Source organism: Teleopsis dalmanni, chromosome X, assembly GCF_002237135.1.
Source record: "Teleopsis dalmanni isolate 2A chromosome X, ASM223713v2, whole genome shotgun sequence".
NCBI lineage: Eukaryota > Metazoa > Arthropoda > Insecta > Diptera > Diopsidae > Teleopsis > Teleopsis dalmanni.
Genome location: NC_051848.1, coordinates 29,461,657 through 29,482,161, shown reverse-complemented (window position 1 = coordinate 29,482,161; position 20,505 = coordinate 29,461,657). Strand labels below are relative to the sequence as shown.

The 20,505-nt window shown below is 28.2% G+C and overlaps 1 protein-coding gene across 1 annotated transcript in view; it reads left to right on the top strand.

Annotated features, from left to right (window-relative positions):
• LOC119688132 (tyrosine-protein kinase Btk29A) overlaps positions 1 to 20,505 on the top strand; it is a 186,643-nt gene that overhangs the window by 57,470 nt on the left and 108,668 nt on the right. The window contains exons 2-4 of the mRNA XM_038102789.1: positions 10,567 to 10,662; positions 10,779 to 10,917; positions 14,238 to 14,384. Coding sequence (XP_037958717.1) covers positions 10,567 to 10,662; positions 10,779 to 10,917; positions 14,238 to 14,384 — 382 coding nt within the window. The remainder of the gene's footprint in view (positions 1 to 10,566; positions 10,663 to 10,778; positions 10,918 to 14,237; positions 14,385 to 20,505) is intronic.

Genomic DNA, 20,505 nt, shown 5'->3' with positions numbered 1-20,505 from the left:
GACTTTACCGTACATAGATTCATTTAGCGTCAGCTAGAAATCTTAGTACTTAATACATAACTTATTCTCATCTCAAGTGCAATGAATAGCTACTAAAGTCTACTATCTACTGTCTATTTAGGAGTAGAGCAAAATAATTTGTTGTTTATTTGTCTATTCATAATTATCAGTATTATTTAACATATTTTATAAAGAATTAACTTTTTAATTAATAATAATTTATATTAGATAATTAAATGATTGTTTACAATTACGTTTGTAGAATATAACATATAATAATAGCAAGTAATTGGTACTAGGATTTCAAGGAAGTAGAGCAATGTAATAGTGATAAATTTGTTGGGTTATAAACCAACTCTAACCGATTGGAAAAGGCATAACCGATTTGAAGAAATTTTAAGATATCTTCCGTTGAAAACTTTTTAATATTCAACGGAAAAAGAGGCATCAGGCCTAGTATAATTCGTCAGCCCTGATTCAGATCAAGGCTTGTCAGTTGCCAGAATGTTTATACGTCTATATACTATATTGACATGTACTATATATACTATACTTAATGGCAGCTTAGTAAAGCAGACATTTTGTCAAATAGTCTGCAAAAAGCATTAACTTTGTTTAACTGAACTGAAACGTCCTACAGTATCTATTAAAATGAGTTATCTTTTTAGCCTGATAGTAGGTTGGAGTATCGCGCCATCAGTGACTTCTTTCAATTGAAATTTTTCTATTAAACTAAAGAGAAAGAAAAGAAAGAGAATTTAAATGTATGCATTTTTAAACAAGTTTCAAGGGGGAATAAATAAAATATTGAACTAATGTCAACTTATTCTCATCACTACACATTCAAAGTTTTTGGACAAGACCTTATGAAATATAATCGGAAAGAAAATACCAATCAAGTCTGTTTTTTCTAAAATGGTTTTCAATAGTTCAGGAGTATTTTTTTTACCAGGCTTATAGTTAACGGTGCTTAATATAACTTTTTAGTGCTACTTATATGAATAGCACACGTATTATATTATATGAATAATGATTCATATGAAGTTTATAACTTTATTAATTATAACATTGTAATATAATAATTTGTGTATAAACTGTTTTTTAAATCAAAATATTTGGATACTCTCATATATAATTGTAGCAATATTGTTGGTATGATTAGCTATTACAAATAGCGTACTGTGTATTTTTTTAATTATACATTAAATTGTTTATAAACTCTGCTTTTTAATTTGTAAACTATTATCTTTGCCGCTATATATATATGTATAACTTACTTAATCATAATCAGTTAAGTGTTAGTTAATGTCATTAGCAACCTTTTAGCTTCAAAAAGATTTTAATTTGTATACTTTCCGTCAGACAGATACTTTTTCTTTTGAGTTTATTTCTATTTAAAGAATGAAAATGAAGGCAGATTTGATAGGAAGTGAAAGTCAATTAAAACAACATTAATCACTGACATGAAGACTGAAATAAAATTTACAGAAAAAAAAAGAAAAAATAAATTTAAACATCAATAAAACACTATGACAAAAGTATTAAAAGCTCATAGCTGCAAGACAGTAAAATTAAAAAAAAAAATTAAAAACTTACAAAAAAATCTATTAGAAGACAAAAACTTTTGTCTACATTACAACGATAAACGCAGATGCCGGGAGTTCTAACTAGACGATGACTGGAGTCTGTTTAGATATCAAAAATGTATCTTTTAAATTTTCAACGAAGAAACGAAAAAACTATACTGTTTATCCAAACAATTAATTCTTGCCAATTAAAAGTGTTGTCAGACACTGTAGGCCCTTCTAGTTGATGTGCTTAATTGCTAAGATTTTATTTTAGACTTTTTTGCTAGAAAAAGAAAAAACATCAAAATAAATAAAAATTTTATTAATTGATTTGAATTAAAAAATTGAAACGAAGTAACATTTCACTTTTTATTGTTTTGGAAAGATTTCTTCAAGGGTCATTCTCGACACTTTAGCACTCTTAAGACATATATCGCTTGAGATAAATCATATTCAAGCTATCTATGGATTTTATGGTATATATGAATTAATTTAAAAAAATTAATATATATTGCGGATTCAATAAAAATTTGAACTAATTACTTATATACATATATATGTAAAATATTGTCAATAGTTTAAATTGCATATTTTTATTATACAGCGGTTTACAATATAACATATCAATGAAATGGTTGGCTCAACGTATCTTAGCAGATTGTTGACGGGTAATCTAAAGATACGCTTTGGCTTTCGTCGTAATTTCAACAATATTGCCTAATGTTACTATCCTTGTCTGAATAAGCATAAGCTCAGTTTTACCCTAGAACAGCAGAAGACTGTTTGGTTGAGACTTCTTGACCTCGTCCGTACTATATTACACCTCAACAAAATTATGCAATTGTTCCAAAAATAACAAATGACTGCTTCTTCCTAAAAACGGTTTTATGAACACTAATTCACATTTTTTGAAATTCTTCCTCTTTAAGAACATTCAAATATTTCGTGATGGCTTATTTTATTTCTTTTTTTGAGACTCGCCAATTTGTGATACCACACATAAACTATCAAAATATTCTAAACATTTTTGAAAGGAATTTTTTGAACACAAACTCAAAAGACTTGTAGAGCATATACTTAACTGTTGAATGTTTGAAATACCATAAAAGGATTAGTGTCGAACCGCAACATTATAATCAACATATCATAGATACTCTATGATTCCTAATAATACATTGAATTATTATTATATTTGAAGACAAGAAGGTATAAAGACAGATATTTTTTTGAATTTTGTTTTCAAAGGAATTTATAATTTAATTTTTTTTTTTTAAAAAAATTGAAAATATTTTTTTTGTGTATAGTTCTGCTTACGTTAGGTGATAAGTTGATTAACACATTCCATATATCAAGTTCAAGCACTGAGGAACAGTAAAGATATACCTATTCCTAAGATATACCTAAAAAGCTTAAAGCACTTAATTTATTTTCTATTTAATAAATTTTCTTCAATTTTAGTAAAATTTATTGACTTAGAGAAAAAATGTATTAAGAATTAAACTTAATGAATAAAATAATAATGATATTTTAATTAAAATATTTTGGACCACTTCACACTACCTTCTTCTCTTGTTAAGGTTATGTAATGGGAGTACGGATTATAAATGTGAGTCTATAGGAATATAGAGAATTGCTTATATTTATATATATTATCAGTAGAAAGAGAGTAAAGATAAACAAACTTTAAAACGAATTATAATAAATCAATTCACACAGATAGCTCAAAAATGGATGGTAGATAGGTGTAGGTACTCTTCTTTCTCTTTGGTTATTTAAATATTCGTCGGTCGCAATCCCTTAACGGAGCTGTAAATGTAGCAAATACTTTCCTTTTTATTAGAAATATTCACACTAACTTAATCTCTTCTTCTAATTTATAATTTATAAAAAATCTAACTAATCTGTGTTTAAATTTCAAAAGAAATCAACAGCTATATAATTATTCTAACTTTATTTGAATGATAAACGAAGATATAGTAGAATCACTTTTGGTCTTTCAATTTATTTTTTTTTTAATTTTTTTTCTTAATACTCAACATTATGAAATGTTCATTGACTCACATAATATTTTCAATTTCAGTAAAAACCTCAAATACGTAATTTATTTGAGAGACTGTAGTCTCTAGATAAGAAAACACGCATTGGGTGTAACTTAGCGTTAATGTATATAGTTCATTGGGAATGGGATTAATTGTGCCATTAAATTTTTTAAAACAATCTCAAGTAGTTCAAGTGTTTTAGTTTTTTACTTTATATTTATTTCAAAAATTTTTTTTCACAAATTTTTAAATCAGTACTCAAAATGGGTTTACTTGTAATCTTAGGCTGGATTGTGGTTTCAAGTGGATAAAACTTAAATTTCTTCAAAGTTATTATAATTGACATTTTTATCTTACAATTTTTTTCTGTTATTCGCTTCAAATTATTTTCAACACTTTATAAAAGTGTTATGTTAATTAGGGAAGCCATACCCTTCACACTACTGTCATGAAGAGTATATTAAGTTCATTTAAATGTTTGAAATGCATCGAATGTTATATAAAATATACTATATAAAGTTATGCCCCTGTGGTATATGGAGTTATTTAACTATAAACCAGAAAAGTATTTAAATTTATAAAAGGTATTTGTAAGAAGTGATATATGAAGAGATATATATAAAAGGAGATTTGTAAAAAGAAATATAAGATGTTGACATTGTTATATATTACCATGAACTATATACACCATATAAAGATATATCTAAAGGTACAGAAAGATTAATACAAACAAGTAATTAAATATATATACAATGTTATATATGTATAAGAGAACATATATATGCATATGTCTGCCAAAGGAGAAATATAGCTAAATATGTAGCTGTGCGTAAGAAGAGTTGTACTATGGGAAATGCCTAAAGACTAGGATATAAGTAGATATGCTCAGTAAGTATATATTAAAATTGATAGCAATAAAAGGTTGTTTTTGAGAAATCTGTATGAAGACATTTGTTGGTAGTTAAATTTCCGAAAAAGTGTATATTGGAAAAGAATAAGGAATTAAATAAGAATCCAAACAATTGAAGGAAGACACATTGAAAAAATTCAGATATTTCTAGTAGTATTTATACAAATCGGAATTAGCTAAAAAAATTTTAAATTAAAATTATTTCACCAACTTGAAAAAGTATAATTAATTAATATAAGTATAATAAATTGCGCTGAGATTAATAAATATATCATACGTCGGGTTCACAAATCTATTATGAGATTATAATAGAGAGATGGAGATTATAACAAATCTATATGTTATAAAATACACATTTTTTTTAAATTTGTAATTTTAATGTATTTTGTATCAATATTTGATTAATATGATGATAAAAATGGTAGTGTGCTCCTGATGAAATATAGATCCTCTATTATCAATATAATTTTGATTTTGTCCGAATCTTTTAATCCTTACTTTTAATTGAAGTGACGTCAGGTGCACCGGACTTAGCATTGTAGCTATCATTCCAAAGCCAATCAAGTAATATTGAGTTTCGGTTTGTTGAAGTTATAGTCGATCCTAACCGATTTGTTGAAATTTCATTACTTCCAGTCCTTCATAGATTCAGATTAGACATTGGTTTTTGAAAATCTATATTTTTCAGCTATAATTTAAGTATATAATTTGTTGTTGTTCAGTGACTTTATTTTGTAAAATGGACTATACTTTTTAACTTTTTATTGCTCCAAGATCAAATTATCAATCAATTTAATGCTAACTTTTTTTTTTTGACGAAAAGAAACTATTTAAAACAGAATGGTTCGAATAGAAATAAAAATACAACAACAATTAATTTATTGAAGTGTGGCTGACCATACTCGAAACAGCGTTGTAAGATATAAGCGGTCAAATACCTATGTATGATATAAGCGGTCGACGTCTTTGTTAAAATCATTTCATGTATATACATTGAATGCCGAAACTTTTTATTCGATTATAATGCGCTTATATTTGTAGTATCAGTGTGCAGGATCAATATGGTCTAAACCCAAAAAATTTTTCTTTTAATAAACTTTATGCAACGTGAGGCAGTCGGGTCAAAATGATCAATGTAAATATATTATTTTGAAAGGGAAAGGGAAATAGACTTTTTAATTATTGCAGTTTCAAACATGCCAGTTTTTATTATTTTTTTTTAGGCTGACTGCCTATCATTTCACTGACTTATTAGTTCTTCGGTTTCTCGTTTATGTTATGCTCAAAAATTCTTGAAGATATTGCTTATTCATGGTCTACTAGGGTCTTATTCTTTTTATAATTAACATATATACCTAACACCGTGAACGATAATGAGACCTAATAGATTGTCAAGTACTTTGTTGAAACATTCTGCTCATCTGAGTGCTTTTGTGTAGGCTTGTATGTCTTACTTTCAAAAACTTTTGCATTAATATATCCCCAGACTGCTTTTATTTTTTAGAGGTTGTATTCACTGGACTTTCTTTACCATCCTGTTAGCTATGCACACGATCTCACTGCTGTTGGAATTGAGTGTAACTATGTCTATATATATACATATATTGTGTAGTATTTATTTTTTATATGCATATATATGTATGTGTGCATTCATTGAAGACCGAATATAAGGCCTTATACAATATATTATCTAAAATTTTACTATTTTATTTTTATTTGTTCAGGCATTGTCAATTGTTTACATGCTGAAGTTGATTTGTTTTTTATTATTTTTTTCTTTTTGTAGGAATGCTTTTTATTTCTGTGTTGTTAATTATTTTTGTTTATTTTAAGAAAACTTTTGGATTAACCTAAATACTTTTTTCTTAAATGTTTTCGATGTTTTTGTAAACAATGTCAACATTTGTTATCTTTTTGAAGTTTCAAATGGTTTAGTGCTTCCTATGCGCTTTTAAACTTTGAGTGCTGAGAGGGCGTGTGCATGTGAAGTTTTTTACATTAACTTTAACGGAGACCAACAACAAAAGCTATGTCTATTTTTTTCCAATTCTTAAGATTTTTGTTTAAATTTAGGTTAAACATATTGTACAAGTTGTGATAAGAGCACAAAAAAATTACTTTAATTTTTTTTATGTTTCAGTATGATACATTTTACCCACCAAGCTATATTCGAAAATGAGTTTTATCGAAATCAAAGGTATTTTCTCTCAACTAAAATGATTAATTTTTGACCATAATCGGTGGTATTTGGTAATTCTCTTGCGTGTAATATATTATTCTATTAATATAATATTTATATATAATAATGCTAAGTATATGTGTTACTAGCATAGCCATGCATGATCATTTACACGGTGTTCTAGAGTAATGAGTACTATACATTTATTATTAAAGGTCTTCCTTGACGTCTTACATTTTACAAGTTTCAAGTCAATGTTGACTAACAAATATTGTTATAAGTTTTCAGGAATGACTGTCCTCTTTTTTTACATTATTAGAGGTCTTTCATGACGTCCTACATTTAACGAGTTTCAAGTCAACGTTGGGTGACTAATATCATTATAAGTCTTATGGAGGGTAAGATCGATTCCAGCATACTTTCGTTTTTTAACTTCAATTTTTATATTATATTGGTTGATAACTCTCAACATTTCTTTAATCGAAATGTTCCTAACAAAAATGAAACAAGTAAATATAAAGAGCAGCCCAAATTATAATAGGAAACAAAAACTATAGCAACATTGTCAAAGTGTTAGCACATTTCATATCTCTTTTATATTCTTCATCCTTATCATTAATAAAACGTGATTGGAGTTATAGCTTGTTATAGCTTGTTGACTTTTAATAATTTTTTTTTAACAGGCATTTGGATAACACGTCGAAGCAATCTGAGATATAATGATTTAATAAAACGAATGATCGTTGAGGATGCTTGTTTTAAAAGTCTTAAAGGAATCTAAAGAATTTCAGAAAAAATTTACTGTCAAGTGCTGAAATTTTATTTGACTTAGTGAGCTCTCTTTCTCTTACTCTCCCTTACTTTCGCTCTTTCTCTCTTTCGCTATATGTCTCTCTCTCTCGCTATCTCTCTCTCTCTCTGGCTATTTCTTTCGCTATTTTTTTTGCTATCTCCCTCGTTCTCTCTCTCGCCGTCTCTCTCTTTCTAGCCCTTTCTCTCACTCTTTCTCTCTTTCGTTCTTTCTTTCACTTCCTCTTTGTCCCTCTCACTTTCTGTTTCTGGCTCTTTCACTTTCTTTTTACTTGTCTGTCTAGCTCTTTCTGTCTCTCGCGAGCTCTTTCTCCATCTCTTACGTTCCCTCTCTCTTTTGTTCTTTCGTGTTTTGAGTCGTGTGAAAAATTCAGTACAATAAATATAAATAAATTATAATAAATAATAAATAAATAATAATAATTAAATAATTGTGGGATTTATGTTAAGAATCTAAAAGGTGTCTTATATGTGTTTATTTATTTGTTGTTAAAACAGAAACTGAAAAAGATCGGAATAATCCTATATTGCTAACAAATTACTTTATAAATTATATGACGCATATATGATAAATGATAATATGTATAATCAAATAGCAAACGAAGTATATAAATGTGCATTTAAATTAAAATAATAAATATTAATAAATTAAATATGCACATAACCTATAAATGTCATTAGACTATCGAGTAGATGTGTTCTAGAAAAGCGAATAAGAAGTTGATTTAGATTATAAGGCATATAATGAATAACCAGCATTTACTAAATTTATTTAGATTACGGAATTTCAGAATTGGAATTACTGTAGAATTCCTCAGTCTAGTGAAGATTTACTATATTAATTATTAGAAAAATATTTAACAAAGTATTAGTGTTGCTGTTAAGCTAGACTTACTTTGTATAGGGACAAAGAAGCTTTATTAAATTTTTCCTTTATTTCTTTCTTTGTTATTCGAAAACCCTTCTAAAAATATTTAACAAAATGAAAAAAATTTATAAAAGATGGCAAGAAAAAACTATTCATCTATTAATGAATATACTACATATATTCATGTATGTATATATTATATTATATGTATATATGTATGAAACAAAATATTTTTTTTTTATAGAAACAAAACAATACTACACCTTCGTACAAAAGTGCCTTTGCAAGTTTGATTTACTTTTTAAGCTAATTTTTTACGTTTAAAATTTTTATGAGATTTGACTTTAGTTGGCACTTTCAAGTACTTGCAAAGTCTTTCAAGTCACTGCCACTTTTTATGCGAACTAAAGTTGAAAACTTACAAATTAAAACAGTAGAGAAACCTAAAAAATTTACCGTCAAGAGAAGAGCAACATGTGCTGCAGCTGTTGCCGTCTTGCTTCTTGCTAATGCAACAATTAAGTGGCTGGAAGGTACTTGAAGTAATTGCCTCGGTAATATGCCCGCATAAATTGCAACACTTAAGTCAAAACTTATAATAAAAATACATACCCACAATTACTTATATACTTAAATTATACAAGAAAACTTAAAGTAAAAAGAAAAAAAAAACTCTGAGCAGATATAATATATACAACAGCAGCAACAGCCCAAGTACAAAATCTTGTCCTTTGTCTCTTTTAGTGCAGAAGTGTAGCACAAATTGGTCAAAAAAAGCAATAAAAAAAAATAAGTTGCAAAATTTTTAAAAGTTCTACACAAAGGTAAAGTGCAAAAAATTATAAAAAATATGTCCTTAATGGTATGTTTTATTACCACGAGAAAGTGTACTCTCCTTCATGTACTTCGGTACACGTCTCAAGGGCTTTTATTATATATGAAAGTATAAAAATGGAACAGCAAAAGAAGGAAGTTCGATTCTGTTACGACAAAAAATTTTTTATTCCTTTGATACAAAAGTGCCCTACTTTCAATAGGTGGAAGGAAGTTGATAGTATTATATAGGCAAATCAAAGAATGAATTCTGTTTTTTCATATTCGATTTTTGTTTTATTATAAATTGACTAGTTTATTGTTAAAACAGTCAGCTACTTGAATGATTTTGAGGTAAGTGCATTATTAATTTAAACTAATATAAGAGCAAGTGGGGCTAGATTGTTGTCAGTGGTTTAGGCAGTAAATTCATATTAAATCACCACGAAAAAATTATAATTGCAGATTTGTTAAAAAATTTTTAAAATTTATTACAAAATAATAAACCTATCTAACATTATGGCAACATATTTAATCTACAGAACTTATTATTCGCAAAGTAATTAAAATATTTAGGCTAAATGGATGTTTTTGTGATGCTAAGATCCAGAAATGTTAAGATGTCAGATATATACTACTGAATATATTGTTACTGTGAACTAAAAGTGTGGAATCCAGATTCCAGAACATTTAATTCAATTCTTATAGCAAAAGAAAGAAAGTTCATACGTCTCCGCAAACAAACTCCACTGGAACTTTGATCTGCGACTTCAACAGACGGATGTGCTACTGACCACAGTCCATTCAAGACCACAAAAATTGTTCATTGTCTATTCTTAAGTGACAGATTGTAATAAAAAAAAATTTCAACTCTTCTTAAAAACTTAAACTTTCTTTTGATATCAGATGGAATATTCTTCATAAACACATTTGCACTTTAAGACCCATGAAATTCAGTTGACCAAATGACTAATTATTGTGTTGAAATTTTAGATTTCGAAGTAATTTAAGAAAGATTCATCACTTCTCGGTAAAATCATTTTAAGCGATAAAGCATATTTCTGGATAAATAGTTTTGTAATGAAGTAAAATAATCGCATAAGAAGTGAATTAGAACCCAGATGTTGTCCATGAACCACGTATCACTAAAGTATACTATATTTCATTATTATTTTTACGTCAATATAAAACTTCTTCTATGTCGTACTGATTTTCCCTTTAATGAAATGAGAAGTTTATTTTAACAGACTTTAAATATATACTTCATAGTTTTTAAATATATTTTAGTTTCCAATAAAATAAATATTGTTTTATAACCTTTTAAATCCCAACATATAAAATTTTAAATTTTAATTTAAATTTTTTTTCCTTTTTTGCAGCGTCGACGTGAACGTGGTCGCATTCCAGTCAAAGGTGTCAGACTTGTTGAAACTGCTACGGTTAATGGTGAAGGTGGAGATCCTTTTGCACCGGATGTAAGTTACTTTCATACAAAATAAGACAAGAAACAAAATATTAAATATTTTTTCTTAATTTTTTTTTTATATTATATATATTTTATTTTATTATTATATTTTTTTTTTGTACGCAGGGTTACCCGTTTCAAGTAGGCTACTGTGAAACTTCTGACGATCAGCAACAATCTGGTCGTTCTGTGCCACAATATACCTTGTATTTAGTTGCTAGTAGTGAAAAGGAACGTAGCGATTGGATACGTGTCATAAGACAAGGTAAAGTATAAATTTAATATTAATAAAAAAAAAAATTAAAATGATAAAAATAAAATAAAAAAATAAAAAAGAAATGGACTTTATGATGTTCAGACAAACTTAAACGAGAAATTAAGCATGTTATAACGGCAGTTGATTGCTATAAATTTTTAAATGAAGTTAATAATTCATTCAAAATTAACTATATAAGATAAAAACTGAAATAAATAAGCAACAGATAAAGAAATGAAATACAAAAATGAAAGACATTTAAGGAATAATGCAGGTAGAAGAAGTAGAAGAAGACCTGAAAATGGACTCCTCAATTGTGGTCGATATGCCGTCTGATTCTTACAATTTCTTATTAATAATATGTGCTTATCATTTACTATGAGATAATGAAACTAACTACCATTTTCATTTTTATTTATTTATTTTATTAGATCTTTATTTGAGAGATGAAATATTTAGTTAAATAATTTAAAATCTACATACATACGTCTATATCTAGGCTATTATTGTTAAGGTATTTCTTCTCTTCTTCTTCGTTTGGTGCGCGAGTTCGAATAGTTGAAAATTTTTTAAGAATTTTGATTCAACATGAATTAAGACAGGTTTTCTTTCAGTTGTAATAAATTCAAAAAAGTCCTATCGTGAATATATTATTTACTCAAATATTAACATAATGTCTATTAAATTTATATAATATATTAATAAAACTGTTTCCATCACTTAATAACTTCTCGGTTGACCTCCATTCATCCTTAGTTCATTTCGCGTCTTCATTCCCATTTTCTTTAATATTGGATGTGTTGCAGTCATCGCTTCGTAATGAAAAAAATAAAACTAAAAACTAGAAACCGTAAGTCAATTGCGCGTGATGATGACTTATTGTGGCTACAATGTACCAACGTTAACAGGTATTGCACTATTGCTCCCCTGCATAGATGGTCGTCTCAATTTTTGCACACACTAAGTTCCCAATTCAGTTATTCAGTTTTTGGTTTTTTTACTGTTTCTGCTGTTGAACTTTTCCGCTTTGGGTCAAGACGTATATTGGCCAATTGCAACACGAGTTTTTGCTTGTCTTGTTGAGATTGCAGTAAAAGCCTTTAAATTGACTTAGTCAATGATATGAAGTGCACTATTTGATTTCGTTTCATTCAATATTACTCAATGGTGAGCACAGGTACTTAAACTTCTTAACGATATTTAAGCTTAAATTTGCATATAGAAGTACAATTTATTAATGACTTTATTTTCGCTATTTATTTATTTTCGTTTTTAATACACTTTTAACCTTTATTTGAGTGCTTATAATTGCAGCAGTTTATAAAATAATTGTGAAAAAAAGTATTGTTAGCATTTGGAATTAATTCAAGCATATAACGCATTTAAAAATAATTAAATACGTTCATATCAAAATTTAGTATAAAATTGTTAATAACCTTAGCACGTTAATGTAACTACAACAATTTATTTATAATTTCAAATAAATTGCATTTCGTGAATGTACTGTTTGCTCCGTACTTATGTTAGGTAAGGGTCACAACGGGAGTCCTTAAGATTCACTTAGATGAACTGACCCGTTCTGCTAACATGGAAAACTTAAAAACTTGAAACCAACAGGAATTAATTAAAATATCTGTAAATACGTAAATACACTATATTCTTTTCTAAAAAAAAGAGAAGTGTATATAATGAGATCACTTGTACCACGATTCTATAATATACCTGGCTGTCTATAAATCCACAGTTAGTTAATTTGTGTAAGACTGAAAATGGAAATATTAACTCTTTTATAAATAGGAATTGTCTAATAGATAGGCTTGCAGAAAAACTAATATTTTTAAATGATATGTACCCATTTTAAAGAAACTCAATTTTACATAGAATAATTAAAATACTAGATAGAGGACATTTTATTATAATTATTCGAATATTTCAGTTAGTTCACTGGCATTCACGCTTTTCGGTTCTTACACCAAAAACACTAATATTATTATAATTATTGTTTTTTAATTATTGTTATTTAATTATTGTCATTAAAATTATTATAATTTAAATAACTTATATAAAGTTATAATTTTACATCTCAGCGGGAGTTTTTGCAGAGATTGACATAATTCCGGAGGACAAACTTCAAGGAATTTATGCTCTGTTGTAGTGTAGTCCATGTTCTATACCTATTATATTTTGTTGCTACTTCTAAAGAATGTTGATTGTTTCTCTCACTATTGCACATGTATGCAACAAGTCCTAGTATTTATTAGCAGTTCGGAGAGTTCAATTATATCCATTAAGTTTTTTGAGAATTTTGGGTACTATACTAGTAGCTGATAGTATTGTCGGCACAACAACCACTCGCTGGATTCTCCAAATATCTTTGCAATACTTTATTTCTGCATATTCTATTCAATATTGCTATAATGCGAAATAACAACATCAGTCAGGTATACTGAAGCATTCTTTCTGTCAACCATTAGGATATCAGGCTTATTATGTGTTATTAGTCGATCTGTGTAAACTTGTTGATCCCAGTACATATGAATATTGGTATTTTTTAGCACCGCAGTGGGCATAAACAGATTATTTTTACTATTATTATAATTATTATTATTATTATTATTAGGACATATTTATATTTTAACAAAATTATAAATATAGTCTATTTACAAAGAACATTTTATGTACATCAAGTTTTTATTATAGAATTTACAAATGCTTTCCTGTTATTGCGCTGCTGAGCTATTGCTCTAAGCTCGCTAAAAGATTTCCTTGTTTCGCTTGTGACAGTTCTGCGCCGGCCCTGTGGGTTCCACTCCAACGCTGCGTGGGGTATTTCGTTTGAACTCTTCCGGGCCATATGGCCGGTCAATCCATCTATATTTGTTTGTTGATTTCCTATTTGATGCTTTCTTGATGACTTTCTTGATTATTATGATTATTATTATTATAATTATTATTATTATTATTATTATTATAATTATTATTATAGTTATTATAATTATTATTATTATAATTACTTCAATTATTATTATTATAATTATTATTATTATCATTATAATTATTATTATTATTATAATAATTATTATGATTTCAATTATTATTTTATTTTACTATTAATTTTACTATTACCATTACTATTATAATTATAATTATTATTATTCTAATTATTGTTATTATTATAATTATTATTATTATTACAATTATTATTATTTTTATAGTTACTATTAATATTTTTATTATTATTATTATTATTATTACAATCAATATTATTACTATAATTTTTATTTTTTCTTCATTAATACAAAGTTATTTTTTAATATTTTGTCTTGCAGTTTGTGAGGACACAAATACACCGAAGTCATATCGTTTTCATCCTGGTCTGTGGTCTGGCAAGAAATGGTCTTGCTGTAAAGGCATTAGTCGCAGTACATTTGGTTGTCAAGCAGCAACGCATTGGCGTGAAACCAATAATAATCCAAGTGAGTAGCTTATGGCCATGTAGCCTATGCGTAGCACCAAGACACACCGTTCATCATGCGATGTGTGTCATCCACGGCGATACGTCATGTGCGATTATTATTTTTACAACTTTGTTAATTAACATTAATGGATTCGCACTGCTCGCAGATGTGTTTTTTAAATTTGCATACACAAGCCTAATACATTAACACCAAACGGTTATGGAAATGAGCATTCAGGAAATGCGTTGAATGCATCAATTTTAAAAATATTTTTATTTTCGTGCTACCGTCTTAGCATTTTCCTTCAATCATTTCTTGGGTATATGTACGCGTTAACTCCTGGTCTTCTCCGTTTTCCATTTTCTGCTTATTGTTTTTATTTTACACTCAATTTTATTTTATTTTATTTATGACCCTTTTGCTCCCAATGAAAATTTATAACCACAACGAATTGCTGCCAAATGTGGAAAAATATTTCTATACTTTATCTATAATACATATTTATATGTATGAGATTATGTATCTATGCAAGTAGGTTCATTGCGACGTGAAGGCAGAGTCGGACACACATGCATTTTTCCAATTGCAGAGAAGACTCTGTGTACTGTGTACTGTGTACGCAGTAAAATTTAAATTTATTTTTGATGAAAAAATAGAAAAAGTAAAAATCGGAGGCTACTTGTGACTCCAACATGGCGTCGTCGTCTTTTAATTTTCAACAGTAGCTGTTCCATGTTCAATGATTTGCTTTGGATATATATTGTAGCAATACCAGTACATTTGAGAGTTGTATACTAGAGCTACTCCAAACCGTGGTGGCGCATTGTACGAGCAGTTCGCCAAAGAGACCACCACAAATACTTAGTTTCTCAGTTTAATGCTTGCATCTATCCCGTCGTGTACTTTTATTTAATCTTTCTTTGAACAACAATGTGTTGGAATTAAAATATATACATTTTAAAATTGTATTTTCTTCGCAATAAATTAAGCACAATAAAAAAGGTATAGATTATTTAGAGGAATTTATGAACACACAACAACTAATTAAACAATACAAAAAATTCACTACATTTTAACATTAACTGCAGTTTTCTTCAAAAATATTCACGCCTAATGGCACATTTATTCGTTTCATCTTTATTATGGATATTATTATATGTTAGCAAGAAAAGTAGCATTTAAGTATTTTCTGAAAATGAATTTTCCGAATGAATTTAATTTGTCGAAGATGATTATATATTCACCCGACACCCAAATAATCGTTAGCTGCCATACTCGCGGTGAGTATCAGCTTTGACAAGTTTTCACTGAATTTCTTCATCTTTGCATCTTTGTACAGCAAAGATTACTCTGTAACGTGTAATTTTTAAGCAATTTTTAACTAGTAGAAGCTATATAAATGCAAAAACTATTTACAAAAGCAATAACCAACATACAACAGCCACCTTGTTGTTTTGGTTGAAATAAAAAAGACCGAACGTTTTTTGTGTTTTTTGCTTTCTGTTCTATATATATATAAATATATATATATATATATATATATATATATATAAGAATTGAAACATAAGGGTTTTTGAGCAGTGTACAGAATAATTTGTTACATACATATAAATATATATATATATATATATATAATATGAAGTTTATTGTACGAAGTCTCGCTAAATGTAAGTCCCTCTACTAAAGTGTCTTCATACTATAGTTTCAAACTATTTCACAATAGTTTTGCAATAGTTCTTTCGATATTTCTATTGAATTGTATGGTAATTTCATTACTTTGATGCAATTATAGTTTCGAAAAATGAGTTACCCTTTCAATAACAATTTTTCTCTTTTATTCTCTTATTTTCTGGATATTTTTCTCGGTTTATATTTTAAAATTATAAGTTGAGCTAAATTTTTTTACAGAGACTATGTTTAAAATTATCAGTATTATTGTTTCTATGTCACTTTGCATTAAATTGATTGAATTAAAATATTTAAATGCTGTAATAAAGCACTTTGAAGCAATATTAAAAATATTTAATTGCATTTTAATAATACAAAAATTATATAAGAGTTCATGTCAGCAAAGTAAGATTGTTTTGTATTTACAATTTAATATATGTTTAATATGTTTACTAGACAATGAATGATACGTGGATTACAACCCGAAAATTACAAGTGATTTTGTAATGTTTAAATTTTTAAAATTTATTATGTTGAATTATTAGATTTACTTTAAAATAGTATCAAAATATTAATGAATTTCAATTTCAAGTTAACTCATATAAATATATAAGGCTGCAGTGCAGCAAATATTATTTTGTTGGAATTAAATCTTCATCTTATTCTTTATTATTGGATTAAATCCTGTTTTGTTACAACAATTGAATTGTATATATTTATGTGAAATTATGACGTATCAATGGCTATGTTTCTGTAGAGCCAGACGTCCAGCATTCATGCCATCTCTTTCGCGGTCCACCGGATATTCTTGCGACTGTTGGTTTCTCTACCATTGCAATTTTGGCCAGGCGATGATTTTGCATTCCTTGAACATGCAAATTCCACTCCTGTCTCTGTCTACTCCATTTAATTATGTCCGGTCGCTCGCAGATTCGCCTAACGTCGTTATTGCGCATTCAGTCCCAACGGGTGAAACCAGATATCGAGTGCAGAGTGTGTATTTTAGTTTTTGATATAGGATGTTCGGTGGTTTTCATATCGGCTCTTGTTTCAATGGTATACGTCGATATATCTAGGTCTAACGCACGTTTTATATATTCGGACTTTTCCTCTTACACATAGATATTTGTTTCACCATATAGTATCTCTAAGACAACCTGCTACGGGAATTGCTTTCTTTGTTTGGGCGGTAGCTTCAGCACTTAGGACCTTTGATGATGAAAATAACAGCTCGAAGATAGTTAAATTCCATTACGTGCTCTATAGGAGTATCGTACACTGTAAGTTTATACCGAAGAGGCTATCTCGAGATTGTTAGGGACATTGTTTTCGAGGTGGATATTTGCAAGAGTCTTTACAGGTCGTCTTCACTGTCTGAAAGTAATACATTATCGTCTGCATAAAAAACTATTTTTATTTCATTTCTTAGTTTGTAACCTCTGACCACACCTTTCACTGCAATAATCTCATCTATGATAAGATTAAGCAAAATAGGGCTTGAACTATCGCCTTGTCGAATTCCCCAAGCAACTGGCAGCTGACTAGACATCTCGTTATTTCTTCTGATGGTCGTTGTATTATCGGTGTTGAGATTTTTAACAGCGGTTATGTGATTTGATTGTCAACGTTACGCTTTTGTAAGGCAATTACTATGTGTTTCAAGAGAACTCTATCGAAGGCTTTGGTAAGGCTATGCAAATGTTCTTGCAGCTGCATAAATGAGCTCATTATAATGTTAGCGTTGATTCATTAATATAAATGAGCAAGTGCCTAAATAAGACAGTGTAAATGTACTATTAAAAGCTGACCACTTAACTAGTAGTTAATGTATTTAATTTAAATTTTTTTAAAATATATGTTAAGATTTTTAGTATATCTAATCCAAACATATAAAGAATAATTTTTCTCGTTTGTTTTTTTTATGAAAGTCTTGAAAAGAAAAATTCAAATTTCTTTATTGGGTAAAGATCTATAGTAATAGCAAAATGTTTTCAATACATTTATGCAATTAATTTTATTCTTCTTCTTTCTCTTTTATCTCTTATGCTGTACCCAATTTTGGCTTGGCTCGTTTTTTGGGTTATCTCCAGTTCTTAAGGTCTTGGACTACCCTTTCTTTACGCTTCAACAACGACTGTCGCTTTTAATGGTTATAGCTTTCGGTTACAAATTTTCGGTAGTCTACTTTTACTTTATTTATTTGCAACATTTGCGTCACCGTACGGTCCTTTAACTTTCTCATTACAAGACCGTATCAACAAAGATACTATTTTGCTAGTAATTTGGCGATAAAAACGACTTTGCTTCTACCTCAAAGTAAAGTGCATTTTGTCTAACAATGTTATTCCTCTAGCCTATCACCGTATATTTATTGAATGAAAACTCTTTTCCAATATTCGCAACCCAGCCCAACATTCAATTACTGATGCACTTAAATATTATTACCTAATAAGAGATCGGCTATAGATAGAAAAATATTTATACTTTTATACAATATGTTAACTTTTGTATAAATTAAAAAAGGCATAAATTTAACTTTTAACTAAATAGACTCCAAAGGCTTACTTATCTATTTACTGAAAGCCATTACTCAATAATTATGGTGTATGCAAAATGTTTCTGTTCGAAGTAGTCGTATATCATATATGTGCCAAATATTCTCGCTACTTCTTTTTGCTACTTTGCTACCTTAGAGTCTTTAAAAGTTTATCTCTTATTGTATAGTTAAGTACATTTACTCGTACTTTGAGAAAAACTAGTTTCAGCTCAAAGAAAAAAATTACCAAAACAAACAAAATAAGAAGGCAAAAATTACTGAAAATAAGTAGAACTTCATCCAAGTTCATTGCACGTGAACAACTGATTTTGTTTACATTTTTTGCTCCTGCACGGGACGCTGAAGGAAATTATCTGTATCTGTAAACAAGTATCTCAAAGATTTTCTTCAATAAACAGAAAACCAGATCTCAAATAGGCTTTTAAATTGAATTTATGTAGTTTAATTAATAAATATCGTATGCAAAATTAATGGAGATAAAATTTACTTATTCACTTTAATTTTTTTATCTATTAACAAAATTTACTTATAATTAATTATAAATAAAATAGATTTCAGAATATTGGCTATTTAGATTTTGGGTTGAGATAAAAATTTATCTGTGATGTATATTGAAATTTTATTGCTTTTTGTAAAACGATTAAAGCACAAAATTATATTTCTTTTAAAGACACATATATACATATATAACTAAGTTAATATTTTTTACAGGCCGAAGGACCTAGTAGTTCAGTTCGTTATTCTTTGTTTATTTAAAAATTAATTTTAATGTGAACTCACAAATAAATAGATAATAATTTCAAAAATTCTTTAGTTCAATAAATTTACATGCATTTAAGTACGTCTTGGTTTAAGCGATTGTAAATTTTATTAGAAAGAATATTGACAAAATATTTATTCTCAATAGAAAAGTGGTTAATAATGGAGTAATAAACCTACAAAAATTAATTTTTTAATAAGTGTATTTTGATTGGATATTACCAAAATCCAACATAAGTAATCTTTATAAATATCGGGTTTTTTTAAAGCGTTTTTGGAATCAACAGTTAACATTCAGTCAACATGGCTCGATCGGCAGCTCCTTTCTCATTTAAAAGAAAAAATAAAGACCGATGATGCCGCCAGTGTATAAACCGCACCAAACAGTCAATTTTAATGAATGTTATGGTGATTCGTTATGGATTTGAGGATTATCTTCGCTCCGCATACGGCAATTTTAATTATTGACATAGCTACTTAGATCGATTATGTTGAACGTAAAATGGACGAAGTGCTCTATGAACTTCACAAACAGATTTATATTTTTCAAAGTAAATTTCCACAATTTGGAGCGGCTGTACGATTCACGATGAATTCTTAAGCCTTACTGAACAGAAATGTCAACACAGTTTAACAGTCTCAGCGGTCAAACCATAGTTATCGATATCGATAGTTCTCATGCAGCTAAAAAAAAAACATCCGTTAGTTACATATATGAAGTAAACAAAAGAAAAAGTATTAAATATAAGAGCTTAAGTATAAACAAGATTGAAAAAAAAGAAGCAAGAAAAAGTAGTTAGGAAGAATCGGAATGAGATGTATTCTTCATTAACAATATATAGTAAATTTACTCTATCTATGCGAAATACATCTAAGATAGCTCTATAGATATTTCGTTTACTTCATTTATTGTAAAAGAATAGTTGATAGTGGCTTTTCAGGCAAAAGAAAAAGCATGTGTCAGACTTAATATTGCTAGTTGAATCCAGTGATAATCGATCTTGTAGGAGATATGACTCATTTAAGCTTTAAAAAATAGGCCAATTATGATGCTGTAGAAAAAGTTTTAGCATTGATTTAAAGAATCTTAAATACCTTTATTTTGGAGTAGAACACCAATGTCGTTTTAATAAATCGTGCAAAGTATTAAATGCT